The 23,622-nt window shown below is 41.0% G+C and overlaps 1 protein-coding gene across 4 annotated transcripts in view; it reads left to right on the top strand.

Moving 5' to 3' along the window:
* Positions 1 to 9,608: 9,608 nt before the first annotated feature.
* Positions 9,609 to 23,622, top strand: part of MGAT4D (MGAT4 family member D) — a 58,539-nt gene continuing 44,525 nt past the window's right edge. For 3 of the 4 annotated variants that reach the window (XM_025874002.2, XM_025874001.2, XM_073891222.1), the window contains exons 1-2: positions 9,609 to 9,795; positions 23,143 to 23,301. In XM_025874002.2, the coding sequence (XP_025729787.1) occupies positions 9,702 to 9,795; positions 23,143 to 23,301 (253 nt within the window). In that variant the 5' untranslated portion in view covers positions 9,609 to 9,701. Of the gene's footprint in view, positions 9,796 to 23,142; positions 23,302 to 23,622 lie in introns of those variants that run through there. The other variant, XM_073891223.1, reaches the window with a different exon arrangement.

Here is a 23,622-nt window from a genome sequence, read left to right as displayed (position 1 = left end):
ATGATTTGTACTGCACTTCTCTAAAACTATTTTAAATGCGATACACTGTAATTAGAGGAATCACCTCATATGTATATGGTTCCCCTTATGATTCTTTTAGTGGGAGAAGAGGAAATACAGAATGCCAAAGCAGATTGTTTCTCATAGCTACCAGTACCAAGCTTTACTGATGATAAGAAAGTTTAAACTATTCAGAATTAAGCTAATGGACTGGGGTGAAAATGGTAACCAGGACAAAGGAAATAAACATTGAATCAGGTTAAATGATTTGTATGATTGTTTAAAAAAAGAAGGGAGGGTGAGAGGGAAGAGAGAAGCAGGAAATTGGACGACCTACGAAGGGTTTGGTAGCACGTTTGGTAGCAATAATTGAGAGGAGGGAAACCTACTCCAGCTCCTACATCCACCTCACCTAAGCTAACCTATCGGATCTGTTCCAATTATCCCAACCTGGGAGAGTTTAAAGCCAATGATGCTAAAAGGAAATAGGGAAGTAAAGAGTGTTTAGCACAGAATGGTGATTTTAATTCATCCATTAAGGTGTGGGAGAAAAGGTCGTTTAACTTGAGGGTCAAGAAATCTTCATTTGTCCCCAGGTAGGAGGTCCAAGATTGTTTGATGAAATTAATTTTGAGTGGCAGAGGGTAGTGAAATACCCTTTGGGGATTATTGAATGATGATGCAAAATGCACCAGCAAGAGAATGGAAGGACAATATTAAGGTATGAAAATTAAAGTTTGGAGCATATGAAAATGTTAGGGTAGGTTACACCAGAATCACCATGAAACTGAAGATGAAGAAATAAGAAAGAAAGAACTATCCAGTTCTTGACTTTACCTGAGTATATAATTAGAATGGATGTGATGGTGGTCCTTATCCCTGCCAGCTTAAAGCCAAATGTTTTTAAGAGACAGAGAAGTCTGCCCTTTGTGTAGCTTTAATTTGACACGCAAAACGGAAGATCTGAGAATTGCCCAAACCTTCCTTTTTAGTAAATATCAGGCAGTGTGAGATTCTGGAAGGACACAGAAAATCTCACCTTTCATTAAGGAAACAATGGGAGCATAAGAGCTAATCTCCACTAATGCTTGTTACTAATCCTCTGTGGCCCAGGAAAAAAAAAAAAAAGGCTCTTGAAAATAACATGTTAAGTATTATGATTTAAACAAGGTAGTTTCCATGATTTAAACAAGTGTCTGTTATGCCAGGAATTGTAAAAACTGTAAGAGGTTCAATATGCCAACTGGGACTGGGATTTTTTGTGATCATTTCAGCTAATGCTGTATTCTTGATCCCACTCTCAGAAGTCAAACACAGTTTTCTTGTACATGAGAATGAATGTAATATTTTGTTCATGGTCCTTCCCCAGGATATCTGACCTCTCCAACTCACTGCCACAATTGGTGAAATTGAGTTCAGACATGATTACCATCAAAATTAAGTTAATTCATTGTATTGATAACATTATGATCATTTCTATCTTGAAGGAAGAAACTCAGAAGATTTGAGATATGTAGTGGCAAATATAACTAGCCAAATGGTTCATCAATCCAGATAAAATTTAGAACTTACTGCAATCTTTGAAATTTCTAAACATAACATCGGGCTACCAGAGCTATTCTATGAACAGTAAATAATACATAACTCTCCCTCCAGGACTCTGCCAATAAAAAGAAGGCACAATACCTTTACGAACTATTTGGAAAGCTATGAAAAATATATAATGGGCAGTGGCCCAAGAATGCTCCGTGACCCTCCCATTCTAATACGTTCACCCATAATTTTCGAAGTTTCTGACAAAAGAATACAAGCAGATTGGAGGCTTTGACTAAAATACGATACTGCCGCCTTGTGGCGGCCACTGGGATTTTTTTACTCAAAAATTTCCTGATGGTGGCGCTAGAGAGCCGGTTTGACAGCATGCTGTTGGGCTCTAATGAAAACAGTCCCCCATAACTTAAGAGGAGCAAATTATATTAAGACCTGAACTACCTATGATATGATATGGGTGATGTCAGAAAGAAATTGTGATGAAGAGGAAGCTGCACAACAAGTTCTCAAATAAAATGTAATTCGTGTCATGAGAGGGGTCTCTGAGGAGCTATAACACACCCATGACCAAATAGCATCTCTGCTTTAGGACTAATTCATCGTCCACTTCTCTTGCTGACCAGTTTAAACCTCATGACTTTCCTTTCACCAAAATAAAACAAGTTTCTTGGTTCATCCGTGAGAGGTCCTGTATCATAAAAACTCCAATGTAAAAGTCAGCTACCATTTGCTCTATGGGTGGTAAAAACCCAGTGAAATTAGGCAAAGGTAAGTTCATGCAAGGGGCCAAGTTGAGGGCAGTATACTTGACAGTGGAGGAAGAACTTAGTTTTTTTACCTCAGGGCAATGTCCGCACGTTTCAAGAGTCGTGGACCAGTCACCAAATGAGAATCTTGGTGAGTGAACATAAGAACACTCCCAGTATAGGTGATAAAATTGTGGAAGACCCTAGGAGACTTCCCAAGGAAGATTCTAGTGGATCATAGAAATGCCCACGACAAGAACTGAATTGGTTCAGGAGGAGAATGGAATGCCAAGGTGATGCCCTGCCACTTTCTAGAAGTACCCATGTGGGTAATTTTTGTGGGTACAGTGGTGCCAAAGCCATGCAATAGTGGGTGGAATAATGATATATTCCACTTGTCTCTTACCTGTGCCACTAATGTGGTAAGAGACTGTTGAATGCTAATAACAACAACAAAATTAGCTTTTTAAAGATTGGCATTCAGAAAAATCTCCTGGGCAAAAGAATCCAAGCATAAAAGCCAGTGAGCTATATAGGATTACTATTTGCAGTCCCGATAGGATCCAAATGAGTCTGACATTTATTTTATCCTGGACTACAGCCCAGACACTGTCAAGTGCTATTTGGTTCCCTATCCTACATCTCTTTGTGTGGGGTGTTCCGATCGGATGGGAACGACACCAAATGTGGGGTGCTCTGATTGGGTGGAGGCCGGCGGCATGAGCGGTGAAAGAATTCATCCAAAGCAGAACAAAAGAGATAAAAGTTGGGGCACCTGGGTGGCTCAGTCGGTGAAGCGTATGCCTTTGGCTCAGGTCATGATCCCAGAGTCCTGGGATCGAGTCCTGCGTCGGGCTCCCTGCTCAGCGGGGAGTCTGTTTCTCCCCTCCCTCTTCCTGTGGCTTCTGCTTGTGCTCTCTAAATAAATAAATGAATTAAATAAAATCTTTAAAAAAAGAGAGAAAAGTTTATTGAATACACTGAAAGGGAGCAGCAGGCTGGGCAGGAAAAGAGGGACCGCGGCCGGGAGGCAAGGAGGTGGTGGTGAGGGGCCACAGTTAGAGGGTGGAGTGAGGGAATATGGGGACCTGCGGAATTTCCCCTTTTTTGGTAATCTTAGGAACCATGCCTACTTGTTTAATTGGTCATTTAGGGCCTATAGCTATTTCCAGGTGGGTCACTTAATGAGCCTGTTTGCATTAAGCTCCGTGGTGGTCACTGTGGGCCCTTTTCCCTTGCTCTACACTCTGGACCAAAGAACGCAGTCTACATTCCAGTGTGCAGAAGTTGGCCCCCCAAATGCTAACATGATATGGACACATCAAATTCTTTGCCGTCTATAACGTAGCTGTTAAATTGGAACTAGAACTGGTAATTAAACATTATTGAATATACAATGTAAAGATATGGAGGGCTGGCTTGATCAGTTAGGTGAATGTGTGTTTTGTCCAAATATAGGGGTAGTAAAAGAGGAATAGCTTTACAAAGGTTTTTGGGTACTGGGGATGGGTATGATTCTGGCCCTCAATTCCAGTGTAAGAGTTTTTTCCACATCACCAAGCAATGCTCAGACACCAGCTGGGTAGCTACAATTCTATTCAATTCTGACAGTAGATAATGTGGGATCTAACAGGTTAATGGCTCAGTCTACAATAGTGCTCCTCCACCCACCACTTCAGACACCAATTGCAGGTTGTCAACTGTGCTTCTGACCAGCCCTCAGGGATCAGAGGTTCCAAAGACCCCCTCATCAGGTTTGATTAAATTGCTAGAGCAGCTCACAGATTACTGGTTTATTATAAGGGAATTTAACTCAGGAACAGCCAAATGAAAGAGATGCATAGGACAGTGTGTGGAGAAAGAGGCACGAGGTTTCCACACTCTCTGAGTACTCCACTTCCCCCCAATCTCCACGTGTTCCCCAACCCAGAAGCTCACCGAATTCCGTCCATTTTGGTGCTTATGGAGGCTTTATTACATAGACACCATTGATTAAATCTTTGGCCCCCTTGGTGCTTTTACTCAATCTCCTGCCCCTCTCCCATCCCCAGAGGTTAGGGTGATAGGACTGAATGTTCCAACACTCCACACACCCCTGCTTTAGATGCTTTCCAAAGTGACTTCATTAACATAACAAAAATCACTTTTATCACTCTCTCAGGAAATTCCAAGAGTTTTAGGAGCTCTGTGCCAGGACTGGCTGATGACACAATATATATTTCTTATTATAAATCACAATATGGCAACAGGAATGAAGAGGTGGGGGATGGTGCTCTGAGAGAACTCTCTTTCCCACTGTACACACTTATTTTATTGGATCCCGTGCTTAAGGACCAACATTTCACAGGGAAGACCCAGGGGAAGGGAATTGTTCCCCAGTCCATTCTACATAATGTGCATAATTTGAAGGAACCCCCTGTGTTGGATAGTGACTTCACATCATGTGGCCAAACAAGGATTGGCTGTATGTTGAACTCCACTTCTCCCAGGGACCCCATAGAGTGGGAATATAACTATGTTGTACTTGGCTGAGGCAACCCTACCACTTCCTCCTGAGAATGGACAGAGGGGAGGCCCTCGCAAGTTTCCAACTGCTGCTCTCTTTTTGGATTGAGAGCATGGCTGAACCAGAAGCCCTTGCCTGGGGAGACCAGGTCTATATTCTGACAGGTGATAAATGGAAAAAAGATGAAATTTTAAAAGAAGGAGAACAAGTAAATGATGATGCTGGGGAAAGAGACTGTTATGCTCAGTCCTCAAGAGTGTCTGATAGTAAGGACGCCTGGCGGGCTCAGTCATTGAGGTCTGCCTTCTGCTCAGGTCATGATCCCGGGATCCTGGGATCGGGTCCCACATTGGGCTCCCTGCTCAGCCGGGGGCCTGCCTCTCCCTCTCCCCCTGCTTTGTGCTCTCTCTCTCAAATAAATAAAATCTTAAAAAAAAAAAAAAGAGTGTCTGATAGTAAGAGAATAACACTTATTATAGTGATTTCTCTCAGAGGTAAAGCCACATCTTGGCTGATGATGGGATCAGCCCTCAGATCTGTTCTCCCTGAAAACTAGACTGAAGCTGATTGAAAACTCCGCCAGGATACTCTGGAGAAAACCATGACACAGGACCCCTGAGCCCCTGCCCCGATGGTAGAAGATTGGCACTGTCATTTGGGTTGTGATTTATGAGCCATGCTTGTTTTTCTGCTGCTTTTCTAGGTACCGCATGTGGTAATCTAGGTGGCTTCCTAGTTTTTGTTAGGACTGGGACAATGCCTTGTGCTTGTTCCACTCCTTCCAAGGACGGCGAGACTTCCGTCAGCCTACTTGATGCTTTGGTGTGACTTAGTATAAAATACATTCCTTGCTCTGAACAGACACAATCCTGCATCAGAGTACAGTTGGAGCACGTGCTGATTTTAGCTCTCACCTAGGCAGGCCGCTTTGGTAGGATTATAGACTTTCAATTCATGGGGACAATTCCAGAAACTTGAAGCCTTTTTTTTTCTTTTTTTCTTTTTTCCTAATCAGGCCTGTCTTAGTACATTTGGGGATATGAGACAAATTTTTATAAGTATTGTTAACTTCTAGAATATAATGACCAGGGCACATAATGGAATCCCCCTCACTAGTGGTAGAGAATATGGTGTCTCTATTAATTGGGTATTTGGGGGTGGTTTGAACAAAGAGAATAAACTAGGTAATCTATACCTTTTTCTAAATCCAACCTATGATTCTATGAAGTGCTACTGTGCAATGATTCCCAAAGTGTCATCCTTTGGACCAGCAGCATCAATATTATCTGGGATTTGTTAGAAATGCAAATTTTGGAGTCCCAGCCTTACCCCACTGAGTAACTGAAGGTGGGCCCAGAACTCTAGCAAGATTTCCAGGTGATTCCTTTTTTTTTTAAGATTTTATTTATTTGTCAGATGATCTATAAAAGTTCCTTTAGTGCTGTCATTTTCCTGAATTGTGCTGAACAAATGGCACTCGGGTGGGTACAGTGACTTATTTCTAAATAACTTGAAACAGACAACAGGGCCAGGGTAACTGGCATTTTATCAAGTTATTATCTTTCAGATTCTTTTCACCTTCAGGATCCTACATATAAACAAGACTAGAAAAATTTGTCCCCACTTAGTTTATTTTTCTGTGCTAACAGTCGTGAGACCACCATTTAGACTGAAGTTAACTCAAGAAGCCCCGATGGCTGGTAATACCCCCAGAGAATACTCTCCCCATTCCTATTATTATTCTATAAATATTCCTATACATATTGAGCAATTATTTGGCCTGGCAATTCTCTACTTCCCATGGTCTGAATGTGCCACTAATTTTAGAAAACAAATCGCAAAAAGGGAAGTCTGAAGGTCTTTGAAAATGCTACTGTATTATTTATCCACTGGATTTCCTGGAGTGTATTTATTGTTGTCTTAAGTGGTAGCAGCTAGTAACTGCAGGTAGTTCGTTGAGAATATTGCTCAGTTGTACTATAGGCTTGTGCTTCAATCCTACTTTTGATCTATAAAACACCCTTGAATCCACAGGGGGAAGTAGGATATGGAAATAGGTAAGGCATAATCTTTCTCTTGTAGGGACTCATACCATGGTAAAGGAAATAAAATATGTGCATAACAAATAAATATTGAGTGTCCTGAGAGAGAACACAAATGCTACAAGATTTCAAAGAGGATAGAGATTTCTTTACACATGGGTGATCACCAAAGGCTTCACGTAGTGTCATTTCAGCTGAGTCTTGAATACATTTGGAAGGTCGGAGTCTGAGTGTGTGCAGTGCAGTCCATGTTTGAGCATGAAGAAGGTGGAGCCCAGAACCAGCAGGTGACCATTTGTATCTCCAGTACGTAGTTCAGTGACCAGCACAGAGTAGATGTTCAGTGACTATCATGAGTTCCGACTCATAGACAAACCATTGACTGATTATCACGTTTTTTTTTAAGATTTTATTTATTTATTTGAGTGAGAGAGAACAAGGGGGAGGGGCAGAGGGAGAGGGAGAATCAGACTCCCCGCTGAGGAGCTGCAGGATTCCATCCCAGGACCCTGGGATCATGACCTGAGCCAAAGGCAGACACTTAACCAACTGAGCCACCCAGGTGGCCCTGATTATCAAGTTTTTGGTTTTTCCTTTCTTTGGAAAAAAAGGCAAAAGAAAAATAAGTAACTCTATAAAAGGAAAAATCAGAAGACACATGCTGATTTCAAAAAAATTCATTAAGATGTGAGAACAAAGTGCTTTTCTGAATCTTGAAAACATGGTATTTGGTGGGTTTGAGTGGAGTAGAACTTTTGAGTACTACATTAGAGGCATCTACAGAGCTGGAATAGGGAGAATAGCTGGAAAGGTAGATGGAACCAGATTGCGAATGGCTCTGGATTCCACGTTAACACTTTTCACTTTTAACAGAGTTGCTAAAGGATTTTTGAGCAGGTAGTCTGCTCAAAATAATATAGAAAAAATAATAATTAATGGTAGTTAAATGCCATAAACTATGGGAAAGCTCTCCACTGCTTTGTAGAAAAATGATAATTAGAATTAGTGAGAAAACTGATACTGCTTCTGATGAGCAACAGCAGAGAACCAAAATGTATTGAGCATTACATAATGACAAGGCATATGCTAATTGGTTTTGAATGTTATTTAACTCAGCAACCTGGAACAGATATTATTCATGTCATCTTTTTGTTAAACCCTAACTTAGAGAGGATTAAAAACTTTCCCAACATACTGCGAGTGGATTCTGACATCGTTTGCTTTTCAATGCAAAGCTGAAAGTGTGAAACTGGAGACCAAGTAAGAGGACTGTGACAGATTGAATTTGGAGATATCCTGTGCTGAATAGCCTCTTGCCGCAGGTCAGTCTGCTCTACATCTTTCTCTACCCTGCTCCATACCCCAGGAGGCAGGTCCTAAGATCTAGTACACTATACAGAACTTCCTTGCCTTCTGGCTTCCAGTAGAGCTTAGCCAATGGGGGATACTGGCAAGGGACCCGAGGGCTGAGGGAGAATAGAGTTGAGGTGTTCCTCTTGCCTCCCAATCCTGGGATCTGGCTGGGTCACTGCTCAACTGAAGGTCACACCTCCTGCCATCAGCACATGAGAAAATACAGCTTATAATGGCATCCTCAGGTTGGCATATGTTCAAATCTTTTTTCTCTTTCAAGGAGCCAGAAACTAGCTCAGCCAGTGGTGTAGGGCTGGTTTGAAGTAGCTTATTACCAGATGCCCAATAAGAAGATTGATCAGCGTGGAGAATCCAAACAGCAAACCACAGTTCAAGGATCCCAAAGAGAGCATCAACCTACTGATTTTCTCCTAGTATTTCCCAGGCTTGGTTTTTTTTTTTTAAAGATTTTATTTATTTATTTGACAGAAAGAGACACAGTGAGAGAGGGAACACAGGCAGGGGGAGTGGGAGAGGGAAGAGCAGGCTTCCCACCAAGCGGGGAGCCCGATGTGGGGCTCGATCCCAGGACCCTGGGATCATGACCCGAGCCGAGGGCAGACGCTTGACGACTGAGCCACCCAGGCCCCCCCCCCCCCAGGCTTGGTTTTTAAGGGGCTGAGAAACTGATACCTTGACCTTGGCATAGCTTAGCAAGTCTTCGTTGGTCTACTCATATATAACTTCTTTCTTTCACAAACGTTGATTCCCTGCTCCTTTCCTGGGGGAGGAGGTACCAAAATATAAAAAATAAAGAGATTAAGCTGAGTGTCTGGCGTTGGCCATTTCCCACGCAAAAATCTAAGCCCCTGAGTTATTTGGGCATTTGATGGCTTTCATTTAAAACTAAAGATACTCACTTTATTTAGGACCTTCTTATCAGATTTTATTTATAAACTTATCTAGGTACACAATTTGTGGAGGAACCAATAACATATTGCTCAGTCCCAATAGCAAATGGCTCAATTTCACAATGGCTCCCATTTTTCAAGATAAAATGAAGAGAACAATAGCATATTAGAACTATTGTCATCTTGCCTTTAAAAAATTGCGATGTTTGAGGATTTACCAAGATAATATATACAAACTGCTTAGCCTAGGGTCTGGCACAGAAGTACAGCTACAGGAAAATAAAGTAACAGTTACTGAGCACCCACCAACCACATGCTAGGCAGTGAAGCGCTTGCCCAAAGTTTATAACGTTGAACCACCAGCGGTCCTAGCAACGGGTTCGAGACGCTAAGTGCTGAGCCACGGAAGGGGGCTCCCAAGGGGCGGGCATGCTGGGGTCCCCAGCGACAGGGGCGGGATGGGGGGCAGGGGGCGCGGGGGCGCGCGCCCCGCGGCGCAGGCGCGGCCTGCGTTCCTCCTCCGCTGCGGGGGGCGCGCTCCGAGTCGCCACCACTCGCAACGCTGGGGGTTGCCGGCAGTCAATCCAGCTCCATGAGGACCAAGCACGTGAACGCGCTGATCGCCCTGGCCGCCGTCATGCTCTTAAGCTTTTCCTGCTTTTGCATCTCCAGGATGACTCGAATCAGTGAGCTGCGGCTAGCTTCTCCGGCTTCGGGGCTGCGGGATTGCCAGGGCGGCCCGGGGTGGGGGTGGGGGTGGGGAGGAGAGAAGCGGGGCGACGTGAGAGCCTGGCGCTGTCGCCCGCTCTCGTATGAGGTGTTTGACCGATGGCGCCCCCCCGCGCCCTTGTCCGACCGGCGGTTAAGCTGTAACGGGCGCCCTTCGTCTATCCCGGCGGCCGCGCCCCCCGCCAGGCGCGCGCGCTAATCGATCGGCCCGCGCGGTTGCCCGGCGCTGTCCCGCCTCCGTGCGCCCTTTCCCTCCGAAGGTTCGAGGGTCCGGTTTGTGCCCAGCTTCCCGCCGCGCGCGTCTTCCTCTTCCCCATCGTTTCCAGAAATGTGCCTGTCTGAATTAAGAACTCTTTTTACAAAGCCAACATCTTTCCTCTTCGTATTCCACGTTACGTTATTGAGCCACACTTCAAGGCTCCCTAGAGTATTTTTTGCGAAGCCAAAAAGGGGTATGATGGAGAGACAATTTAGAGCGCGGGTATAGCACCTGCACTTTCTCAAATGAACCTTGAGGCTTAGGTTACTGCTTCGAAATACACCGAGGTTTTAGTTCATTTTGTTTTAGGGTTCCCAGTTTAGCAAATCAAAGTGGAGATTGCCCAGGGAAATTTGAAGTTTGGATAAACAATGAGTAAACTTTTAGTATAAAAATTGCACAGAATATATTTCTACCAAAAGACTTGTTTATCTGAAATTCAAATTTAACTAGATTTCCTGCGTTTTATCTTTCAGCTCTACTTGTCCATTGGCCAGTGTAACATTTTTTTTTGAAAGTAATAGAAGAGCTTTATTTTTATTGATTTTTTTAATTATGTTAATCACCATACATTACATTGGCCAGTGTAACATTTTAGCGTCCATGTAGTTGGATTTTTAATTTAAGCTTAGGAATCCTGTAAATATATTAAGCCAGCCTTCCAAGATTGTCCTTAGGTTGTTTTAGGTTAAATTTTCTTTCTTAGTAAACACATTTATGACCCAGGATTCACACAGAGTAACCTTGGTGGTAGTGTCAAGGATCGCGTTTAGAAGTGGCTTTAGTCTTCTGATTAATACGAAATTTTGTCATGTATACACAATATCAACATTCTACTATTTGTTTCAAAGGATTAGGAATACATAATAATTTATCTGATTTATACTACTGATTTTTAATCATTTTATACACTTCCCCCTTCTTCATTTTCTGTAAGGAACATTATCCAGATGTGTTTTTATGCATTCTAGGACAATAAACAATTACTACTTTTATAACACAAAATAAATCGTCATTCATAATTAGAAAGTAAAATGTAAACTCTCTTTTAGACTAATTTTGGAAGGCAATTTGGATTGGTAATGTCAGAAGACATTTTAATACAACTAATATTATTATATTATTTATTATAAACTGTGGACTTTGTGTTATGACCAGGAAAAAGAAGTTTGGTCCCTCAAAGTATTTATATTCCCAGCATTCATATGTTCAAATTCAGAATATGAGATACTGTTCTTGAAAATGTACCACTCTTAGAATAACTGATAAAACAGGTTTCTCATGTTTTACATTTATGTTTCTGTGTAACCTAGGTCTAAAATCAATCCTTGTACAAAATCAATCCTTGTACAAAATCAATCCTGAGATGTTCTTATGTCAACAAAAGAAAACAAACTTCATTTAGTTTTGGAAGCAGCGATTTTTATAAGACACCAAAGATAGTCCCAATGGTTTTTAAAATTTGATCCATAGTTGTAATTCTTATCAATGAAAACTTGGGAATATTTATTAGAAAGATGGCTGGGGGTGCCTGGGTGGCTCAGTTGATTAAGCGCCCAGCTCTTGATCTCAGCTCAGGTTTTGATCTCAGAGTAGTGAGTTCAAACCCCATGCTGGGTTCCATGCTGGGCAAAGAGCCTACTTAAAAAAGAAAAGTTGGCCACAACCTAGTGGCCTTCTTTACCCTTTTAAATTTTTATGTGCCTATAACCTTTTGTTTCTATAAGCTCATAGTATTAACAGTTCATTAATTTATTCTATAAATATGTAAGCTCCATGAGGAGAAGAATTTTTTCTGTTTTTGCCTGTTTGGTTCACTGCTGTGTCCCCAGCATCTGGAAAAATGCCTGATATAATAGGTATGCTAAATATTTGTTGTCTGGTTGAATGAATGAGTGAATTAATGAATTTGATAAATACTTCTTCATGTTGTAGGAACTAGGCAACAAAAATTTTTAAACCCTCACTTTCAGGGAGCTTACATTCTGGTTAAGGGAAATAAACAACAAACAGGAATGATAATGCTCTGTGATGTCAGGTGTTGACAAGGGAGAGAAAGTGCTATTTTAGATAGGGTGGTTAAGGAAATTCATATTAATGCCTATTCCTGAATGAAGTAAGGGAGACTATTGTGTGGATATCTGGGGGGAGAGTTTTCGAGGCAATGAGAAAAGCTGGTGCAAAAGCCCTGTGGTACAATCAGCTTGATATGTTTGAGAAACAGCTAGGAGGCTAATGTGAACAAGGAAGAGTTGTAAAGGGATAAGATCATGGAGACCATAGTAAGAACTATGACTTTTATGCTGAGTAATATAGGAAGCCATCTATATAAAAAGATGGTCAACATCACTAATCATCAGGGAAATGCAAATGAAAACCACAGTGAGATACCACCTCATACCTGTTAGGTTGGCTATTTTTAAAAAGACAAGAAATAATGAGTGTTGGTGAAGATGTGGAGAAAAAGAGAACCTTCATGCACTGTTGGTGGGAATGTAAACTGGTGTAGCCATGGGAAAAAAGCATGGAGTTTCCTCAAAACAATAAAGATGGCACTACTCATATGACCCAGCGATTCCACTTCTGGGTATTTATATGAAGCAAGTGAAAACACTAACTTGAAAAGGTATGTTTATTGCAGCATTATTTATAATAGCCAAGCTATGGAAGCATCCTAAGTGTCCTTCAATGGATGAAAGGATAAAGAAATTTTATATATTCTATTATAATGGAATATTATTCTTTCAGTCCCAGGTGTAGCTCGAAGTCAGCAGAGTCCAGGATGTACATGTGGGCCAATCAAGACAGTAATTGAAATGTCTTGTGGAATTTAAAGTGTATCTAGAACAACAATGTGTGACAATAATTACAAGATAAGATAGGAGAGGGGTAAATGGAGTTAAATGGTACTAAACTTGCAGCACTGTTGAAAAGTGAGAATGTGAGAATTTGTATGAGACTGTAATAAGTCAAAGATTCACATTGAAATCTCTGGTCTAACTACTAAAATAATCGTAAAATAATGCATAGCAATATCACTCATTATAGTTAGTGCTCCAAAAAGGAAATTACAGTATTTTCTGACTGGATATAAAACATAACCAAACTTGATGATGTTTACAAGAGATACATTTAAATTTTAAAGATAGAGAAATGTTGGAAGAGGGATGGAAATGTATATACCAGCAACCTGATCCAAAAGAAAGTTGATGTAGCTATATTAATATCAGCAAAATAGACTCTAAGGCCAAGTGCAACATAAATGTTGAATAAACATGGCAAGAACTTCATTAGCAATCAAAGAAATGCAAATTAAAAACACAAGATAGCATTTCATACCATTCAGATTTTTAAATTTAGGAGATAAGACATTTGGTGAGGATGGGGAAGTACAGGAATTTGCACACACTCCCCTCGGGAGTGGGGAGTATACATACATACAGTCAATCACTTTCATTATGTGACGTGCATTTCCTGTGTCCTAGCAATTCTGCTAGTCAAGACTGAAATTGGTGTGCAACCTTACCCAGTGGTTTATGGCCACCTCCCCTTGTCACACTGATCAGTACCCATGCCATATAGGTTGTTCAATATTTGTTTTTTTTTTAAGATTTTACTTATTTATTTGTCAGAGAGAGAGAGCACAAGCAGGGGGAGCAACAGGCAGAGGGAGAAGCAGGCTCCCCACTGAGCAGTGAGCCTGATGCAGGACTTGAACCCAGCACCCTGGGATCATGACCTGAGCCGAAGGCAGATGCTTAACTGACTGAGTCATCCAGGCATCCCAAGGTTGTTCAATATTTAAAATAACATCGCTACCACCAGATATATCAAAGGGAAACTCTTGAATATATCAATCTGGTATATTTTTGGTAGCATTTTTTATAATTGTTCGTCAACAGAAGAGCTAAATGTGTTACTGTATATTCAAAACAGTGGAACATTTAACAGTAGTGGAAGTGAATGGACTAGAGCTTGACTTATCAGTATGGATGGATTGCAAAAACATAAATTAAGCAAAAGAAGCAAGTACAGAAGAATGCATATAAGTATTATTTATTAATAGCTAAAAACATATGAGTCAGCTTGCACAAGTGGTAAAACTTGAAAGAAAAGCAGTGGAAGATTAATACAAAATTCAGAATTCTGCTCATCTGGGAGTAAGGAGGAAAGGGAACATAATCTTGGAAGGAAACAGATGGACTATTTAAGGCTAGGGTAGTAGTGGATTCATGGATGCTCATTTTTATTGTTGTCTTTCAAACTATTTTATATGCTTTGTAATGCCTGAAATATTTCATCATAAGACCTAACGCATAGAGGGACCACTCAAAGGGAGTTCAAAGGGTGTTGTTCGTAGTGTGATTTGATTATTGCAAAATATATGTGGAGTGGAATAATCCAAAATATATTTTACCTTCATCTCCTACCAACTGCCTCGGATAGTCTTTCTTTGGAACCACTTTGGGTACAAATAAATGAGTAATAAATTTGAAGTGGTCTGCCAATACTTCAACCTCATGCCATTCATTCCCCTTTCTTTTGACCCCCTGAGTGAATTACTTGCTTTTCCCCCAGTACGCCATACCATTTCATACTCATGCATTTATGTTGCTATTTTCTTAGTTTGGAATGCCCTTCCCTTTGCTGTAGGGCGGCATTCTGTACATTCTTCAAGTTCTTAAATATCCCCTCTTCTCTGAAACCTTTTCCCTTGTCCCTCCCCCACTCCTCAGTCTTCCTTACTCGTTAAGAATTTCTGCCTCTCTCTGCCTGTGGCACTTGAGCATAACTCCATTTTCACAATTATATTAATTGGTTGTTTAAATACATGCTCCTTCCTCCATCTCTTGTCAGGTAATTTAGAGCAGGAACCTGACTTTATCCATGTTTACCTGTCATATAGCTCAGTGAATAACACATGGTAAGTATTAAATGGCAGAAAGAATGCACACCCTGTGATGCTTCTCATTGCTGGAGGGGTTTAGTGAATGAAATGGGGTGGGAGAGTCAGGGCATGGCCATATGGGATAAGACCTTGTATGTTAAGGCAAGTCGTTTGGACTTAATTCAGTAAGCATTCAGGGAATCATTTAAAGTCTTTGAGCAGTGTTTCCAGAAGATTAATTGTGGATTGGAGGTGAGAGACTAATTAAGAGACAGTTAAAATAGTGTAGCTAGAGGCAGTAATGACCTGAACTATGGTAAAGTCAGTGATGAGAAAGATAAAACAATTAAAGAGATCTATAACAGTGCTTCTTAAATTTTAACGTGTATACCAATCACCTGTGAATTTATTAAAGCACAGATTCTGACTCAGTAGGTCTGGGGAGAGGCCTGAAATACTGCATTTCTTTTCTTCTTTTTTTTTCTCTTTTTCCTTTCTTTTTTTTTTTTTTTTTTTTGAGAGAGAGAAAGAAAGCATGCGTGCATGTGAGCGAGTGGGGGAGGAGCAGAGGGAGAGGGAGAGAGAGAATCTCAAGCAGACTCCATGCTCAGCGTGGAGCCCAACACGGGACTCTGTCTCACAACCCTGAGATCACAACCTGAGTCGAAATCAAGAGTCAACACATAACTGACTGAGCCACCCAGGCACCCCAAGGGATACTGCATTTCTAATAAGCTCACAGCTGGTGCCAAGAAACCGCTGTCCAATATGGCAACCCCTATCTAGGTGACTGTCGAGCCCTTGAAATATGGTTAGTGTAACTGAGAAAATGAATTTTAAATTTTGTTTAATTTTAACTAACTTAAACTTAAATATAAAGGCTGAAGCAGTGCAAAATATTTATCCATTAAGCAAAATTTTATTGTTTTGGTAAGACTGCATTTCACTATTAAAATTTTACATGTGAATTAAGATGTACTGTAAGTATAAAATATACACAGGATTTAGCATTCATAGTACAAAAAGGAATGCAAACTATTCCATTAGTTACTCTTTATGTTGGTTACATGTTGAAAAATATTTCAGATATATTGAATTACATTAAATATATTCTTTACAATTACTTGTTTCTTGTTACTTTTTTTAAATGTGGCTACTAGAAAATTTAAAATTACAAAGGTATCTTACATTTTATTTCTACTGGATAGCGGTGTCTTGGACTCTTGCTGTGAGAAACAAAGGTCAGTGGTACTTAGGATCTCACCTGGCCCCTTTATTATGGGTGGAAGTCACATTGGCCCATTGCACCCATGGACTGGTGTTTGTTTTCACAATTTCACCACACTTGATTCAAAACATCAAATTATTGTTTATTTCAAACCTTTGAAACATAGTTTTATAACATCTCACCCTCGCAAATACCTAAGTGAATATGAAAGTAATGTAAATATTTGAAATAGAATATTGTTGAATAGAATTATCAAGTAAAATTGTATAAGAAGCAGATGTAAGACTAGGGAATATATCCTTTAACTTTTTTGCATGGTTGTTTTCTGCAAATACTACTTCCTCTAGAGAAAACTCTGTTTTCATGTTTACCAAATTGATCCCTCAGGGACTGACTTAAAACATTGTGGAAGCTTAGCTGTGTTGCATCACCCATGATATATTAGCTTCAAACACGATTCACTTTGCAGAGAGAATATTACCCCAGGAACCCCAATAAGATAGGGTTATACTGGTGAAACTATGTCTACTTCTAAAGTTTGTCGACATCTTTAAATAGTATCCATTTTATGAATATTCAAGATTTATCTGGGATAGTTGCAGTTCTTTTGATTAAAGCACAGTTCAGTTTAAAAATCACTCAGGGCGCCTGGGTGGCTCAGTCAGTTAAGCTCTTGGTTTCGGCTCAGGTCATGATCTCAGGGTCATGAGATCGAGCCCCACATCAGGCTCTGCGCTGGGTATGGAGTCTGCTTGGGATGCTCTCTCTCTCCCTCTCCCTCTGCCCCTCTCCACCACCCCCCAAAAAGTTGTCCCCCTGCCCTGTCTCTAAGCCCACTGGTCCTGCTTTCTCCTGAACCGGCTCCAGCTAGGCTTTCACTTCGCCGGGGACTGCACACTGCTGTCTCGTGGCTCCCACCCTGTCCTTACCCTCCTTGTCCTATTCAACAGCACTTGACAGTTGATGCCTTTCATCTCCTTGACACATTTTTCTCACTTGGTTTCCAAGGTCTTGACACACACCCGAGCTTCCTCCTGCCTTACCAGCTAATCTGTCTTAGCTTTGTTACTGACTTCTCATGTGTTCAACTTATAACTAGGGGTGCCCCAGAATTTAGTCCTTGGGCCTCATCTCTTCTCTGTTCATCCTCGTTCTCATAGTGATCTCCTGCTTCTTACCCCAGGTCTCTCTAAGTGTCTGTGGCCAGGCCAGGCCAGTTCTCCTGCCAGACCCACACATGGAGCTGCCTACTGAGATGTGTGATAAGCATCTCAAATCTAACATGTCTCAAACCACACAGACTCCTAATATTCACACCGAAACTTGCTCCCTTCATCTTCTCCATCTCAGTAAATGGCTACTCCTTTCTTCTAGTTGCTCAGAATATCATTGCCTCCTTTTTTTTTTTTCCGTATCCCACATTTGATGTCAGCAAATCCTATCTTCTTTATCTTCAGACTCTATCCAGAATTAAACCATTCCTCAGCACTTACCCACCAACAATCTTTTCTAAGCCACAGACGTCTTTCCTGATCGCCCTTCTTCAGTCTTAGTTTCCCCAACTCTGTTGTTCACACGGCAGATAGAAGGATCCTGTTCTGGTAAGTTGGATTATGTGGCTCTCTGCCTATAGACTTCTATTGGCTCCCCAGTTTGCTTAAAGTAAATCTAAAGTACTTACAAAGGTGGCTTTGTAATTTCATCACCTACAACTCTTCCTGTCATCCATTTTGCTTCAGCCACACTGGTCTCCATGCTGTTTCTGGAGATAACGGGCACCCTCCTGCCTCAGGGCTTTTGCACAAGCTCTTCTCTCTGTACCAGAGTTACCTGCAGCATTCTTTCATTTGCTTTGTTCTTGTCTGTGCTCACACGTTATCTCCTCAAGCCTTCTCTGATCACCCTGTTGACAGTTAAAACCTCCCCCCACCATCAACACTCTGTATCCTTTTTCCCTGCTTTATATTTTTTTGGTACTTATAAACATATGATTCACTTATTTCTTGTTTTTTCCATTCAGTAGGATGTAAGTTCCAAGGGGGCCAGGAGTTCTGTTTTGTGCATTGTCATATCCCCAGGACATGTAACAGTATTTAGTTTAATAAATATTTGTTGAACGAGGGAATTAATTGCATGGCCAGGCAACTGTTCTGGCTGGTGACATATAGAAGGCCCTGAGAAGAGCATTCCTTCCCAAAGAAAAACTCGGGCTTTGCTTGGAATTGTAAATGAATTCTGAACTCTCTGTCACAGTGTATTAGGAAGGAACAGAAAATTGCTTTTACTCTTGACATCCCCCTCTCTACTGAGACCAAATGGTTGATCTATAGCCATGTATTTCCATCTGTAGAGAATAGGCAAAAATCCTAGTATTGTACTGTGAGGGCAATGATGACCAACACAAATTGCCAACCAGTACACTGATAGGTCCTGGAGACCAACCATTGCTTCAGCTAGATTGATTCTGGGGCCCAGATTAGGAGGCCTTCAAGAGGTTGCAGAGAAAAAAATAGTTCAGAGCAGCAAGCCTCCATCTTTTCCTTACTGAGTGATTTATATGTACAGATTAAATTGTGGCTTGGATCCAGCAGTGCCTTTTCACTCGTGTCCTTTGTCATTCACTCTTGTCTGGCCTTTCCCTGGAGGTGGATTGAGGGAGGAAACTGTATATCTTGTGCCACCACCCACTCGCTAGTGAAGACTAGACATGTAGAGCCTTGAGTTCTGCTGGTTGTATCTTAACAGGCTAGGGACTTGTGCAGGGATGGGGCACAAGGCTCACTGCGAAAGACTGCAAGAAGTCTTCATAATTACAGGATTCTCTGTAATGGTTAGTCAGCCAGTTGGGTCTTTCCCTAAACCTCCACTGCCCTGTTTCAGCAAGCCCAACTATGCATAAAATCTGAATCTACATGTTTGTGTGTGCACCCCATTGATGGGAGTCCCTGTTGGCAGGATACTCCATATAATATGAAATTGTTGCATTTGAGAGATTCAGTGACACAGAACTGGAGATGGAGAGGTGTTGTGAGAGACCCTAGAGATGGAGCTGGCCACTGTGTGAGGACTGGAGAAGTGGGGCCCCCTCCAACCCAAGCGGGAGAGACAACGTGTCTTGTTAGAGAGCAGTGAAACAGCAGTTTAATTTCCTCTGTTGTATCTTGGGGTGGATGATCCATTGAGGCTTGGCAGAGAAATACCGGGATATTATAGTTTATTGGTTGCTTCCTGTCTTCAGTAGAGTAGCTCAGGCAAGACACAAGTTTTGTTCCAAGCTGGCCTATCTGATGGATGTACAGTGGCCAGCAAGATGGATGTATAGTGCTGTCAGGAGGGGCCGAGTCTGCCCATGGCCAGGGATTCAAGACCTCTGGGAACCACGTAGGCACCTGCTGGACTTCAAATTCTGAACCCTCTGCCCAAGGCTAAGGCTAGTGTGAGCCAAGGCAGGGAGGGAAGGACACAACAGAGATGAGACTGGGAGAGTTTTTATCACTACATTTTCTTACTCCATGTTATAAGTCAATCTCACTTTTACTCTCAAATCTATAACACCAGCCCTAATCTCTCCCTTGAACTTCGGAGTCGTAGAGCCAAATGTTTGCCACATATGTAGATGCCTCATAAGCATCATCACGGCTCCTTTTCCTGTTTTCCCAATTCAGACTGAAGAAATCTGTAGTCATGTCGGAAACCTAGTAGGGATTCTAATCTCTTTCAGTCAGTTCAAAGTCTTTTCAATAAAAGCTCTTAGATGTTTTTCATATTATCCCCTATTTCCTAATCCTTTCTGCCCTAGTTTATTCTTTTACCATCTCTCACATGAAACTACTATCAATTTAGGTTCCTAACTAGTGGTTTCTTTGGCTTTAGTTTTGCCTTCCTGAAACAACCTTCAATATGGCCACCAGAATGATCTTCCTAAAACGCAGGTTGCGCCTAGTAGTCTTCAGCTATGTTTCTTTTTTTTTTATTAAAGATTTATTTATTTATTTATTTGAAAGAGAGAGAATGAGAAAGAGAGAAAGAGCACATGAGAGGGGGGAGGGTCAGAGGGAGAAGCAGACACCCCTCCGAGCAGAGAGCCTGATGCGGGACTCGATCCAGGGACTCCAGGATCATGACCCAAGCCGAAGGCAGTCGCTTAACCAACTGAGCCACCCAGACGCCCCTTCAGCTATGTTTCTTGATTGAAATACTTGTTCCCATGATAGCCAATAGTGCTGTTCCAAGATATATAAAGTCACCTGAAAAAAACGTTGGGAGGAGGGCAGAACATGACTCTGTTATCTTTATATTAAAACAAATACATCTTAACTAGGATTATTGTGATCATTTCATAACATGCAAATATCAACTCATTACTTGGCACACCTGAAACTAACGTTATATGTCAACTATGCCTCAATTAAAAAATAAGTAAATGAAAATCCATGAACCCTAAACCAAAACAAAACAAATATGTACTGTAGAATGGGCTACAAAATTTGCACATATTTTATTTTTAAATTTTATTTATTTATTTATTTATTTATTTATTTATTTATTTATTTATTTGACAGAGAGAGACACAGCGAGAGAGGGAACACAAGCAGGGGGAGTGGGAGAGGCAGAGGGAGAAGCAGGCTTCCCGCAGAGCAGGGAGCCCAATGTGGGGCTCGATCCCAGGACCCTGGGACCATGACCTGAGCCGAAGGCAGACGCTTAATGACTGAGCCACCCAGGCGCCCCTTTGCACATATTTTAAAGAAACTTCACTGAAATTTCATGACTGGGGGGTGCTATTTCATGTTATGCCTCCACCCACATCCCTTTTATTCAAATTTACTGCCATTAGAGGTTTTTTTTAGAAAAAAGGTTTGAGAAATATAGGTGTAGGAGAGTGTTCAAGCTCTTTATCATAACTTATCAAAAAGATCCGCAGAACCAGATTCCTCTTTTAACCTCTGAATTTTCCCCTGTTGTCCCTGAAATACTGAATAGCTTCTAGGTGTGTAGGACCGCGTTTTTGAAAGCCTCCTCGCCTTTCCCACGGCAGTGCTCCACATAGAACACCTGTCTTTGCTTCCCTTGATTGCCTCACTCACACTGCCCCCAGAGTCCCCCCGGGCAGCGCATCCTCCAGATTCCTCCTCTGAGTTCCTGCCCTCCCCCTCCTAAGCTGAATGGATCCTGCCCTCTGTGCATACTATTATCACTAGATGTCAGGGCTTGCAGCCTTGTTTTACTGTGTCCATGTTTCCTTCACGGGGACACCTTTCATTTCATTCTCCTAGAAGGGCCATTTTCAAGTGACCTCTTGGACCTTCTCTCAGAAGATAGAGTCATCTGAATGGTGAGATGGGTCAGACCTGACTTCTGTGGGCCAATACATGGACAGGGAGGCGGAATAGCTTCCTTGAAAAGGCAACTTGGGCCATCTCTGAGCTCTTTCTCTCATAACATCTCTTATGTACTCCCTGAAAGAAGGGCCAGCTCTCTCTACTTTTTCCTCCAAAATAGTAAGCACATGTGGCAAGTCATCCCCTTTGTGGGTATGGCCCCACTGTGGTCCAGTTGCTCTTTCAATAATGGGTGGGAGTAAGTTAACTTGGGTAGGGAAATAGGACATCCCACTGCACTTGGCAACGTACCCATTGTCAGACAGCCCCCGATAAAACTGATAGCTACTGTTTGGGGCTGGTGTTATCTATGTACTCCTAATAAGTTAAAACCCAAGGAGAAGGAAATCTGTAACATCCAAAATATCACAATGATTTAAATGACCAGTTAAGTTAGTTCTACCAATTAGTCTATAAACTTCCTAAAGGCAAGACTACCGTATCTTTTTTTATTGTTGTACTTCCCTTGGCACAGAGTACTTGGCAAATAAAAGGTGCTTAGTATTTTATTTGTTAATTTTTTTCTGATTATAGAAGCAATGTAACATGATTCTAGAACAAAAGAATTCTAGGAAATAAAAACTGATCCAGCAAACTAAAGATTTTATATTAACAAAATACAAACTTGTGTTCTTACTCTTTTTTACTATCTGTATATGTGTTGTTTTACAAAAAAGAAATGATTTTATACATAGCTTTGTTTTTAAAAAACAATTGTTTGTACAACATTAAATATTCTATAAGATGATTTTCATAGCTGTATAGTATTACATTGGCAAATGAATAAAATGTAGCCTATTGATAAATAATATTTGTCAGATGTTTGTCAAAGCGTTTTTTTTCAGGTGCTTTGCCACATGGCTTATGTGCATTATTGTATCACTTCTTCCCAACTCTGGGGCAGGGATTTTTATAAATCCATTTATACGTGAAGGAACAGAAGTTAACAAACATAAAATAGCTTGTCCAAGATCACACAAGTATTAAGTGATGAAATTGGGATTCAGTTATACATGATTTAACCCCCGAGCCACTGTAACTTTTAAAAAGGATATTCTGTAATTTATTTAGCATATGTCCATGTTGAGCATTTAGGCTGTTTCTGATTTTCTTATAATGATTAATAATGCTGCTGCCTGTGTTAGACATCCTTAGAGCCAAATCTGTGTATATATTTCTGGTTATTTTCTTCAGATAAATTCTTAAAAGTGAATTTTTTGTCTCCATTGGTTTTTCCCTCTAATTACAAATCTACTATGTGCACAAAATGGAAAATTTGGAAGATATAGAAAAGCACAAAGTAATAAAGCAAAAACCGTTTATAATAGTTCCACTCCCAGATAGTACTGTTTTAACATCCCACTCTTTCTCCAGCCTCTTATGTGTATTGTATAGACATATATATATATAAACTGTGTACCTGTATATATACACACAGTGTTACAGCTATGTTGAAGCATATATTTTATTTTTTCATTATATATTACAGAAAATTTTATGATACCATTGCTACATATATAAATATATACACATATGTTTTCCTTGCAGGTAATCAATTAATTAATTGTAGAAACCATATTTTGGAGTTTAAGGAAAAAATGCTACATTTAAAAAACAAAACTGAAAGAAACCACCAAGAACTGACCAAAGCCTTGAGTAAAATGAAGTATGAAATGACACAGAGAAAAAATATGTCCATAAACTTAGGTTTGTGTTGCTTTTGTTTTTGTGGGTGGTGGTTTGTTTGTTGGTCTTGTGTTTTGTGTTTGGGAATTTAGATTTTGTGCTTTGTGATTTGAGGACACTTCTCCCCAACAAATATAACTAAATTAGTTACTTGTTCTTTTATTGTGAGACATACAAAAATCGGGTAAGAGACAACACTAATATACTTCCTCTCCTCTGGAGCTCAGAAATGGTCTTCCTGTGTTTGCTGTGTGACCCGCACCACCGTCATGACCCATCCGCTAGGTGAGCCAGAACCCTGAGTGTCACTCTGACCCCCCCGCCCCGCCTCCTCTTGCATAT

This window comes from Callorhinus ursinus, unplaced genomic scaffold, assembly GCF_003265705.2.
Source record: "Callorhinus ursinus isolate GAN/ISIS: 27379988/994484 unplaced genomic scaffold, GSC_fseal_2.0 scaffold4, whole genome shotgun sequence".
Taxonomy (NCBI): domain Eukaryota; kingdom Metazoa; phylum Chordata; class Mammalia; order Carnivora; family Otariidae; genus Callorhinus; species Callorhinus ursinus.
This window is presented reverse-complemented; position numbering and strand designations above follow the sequence as displayed.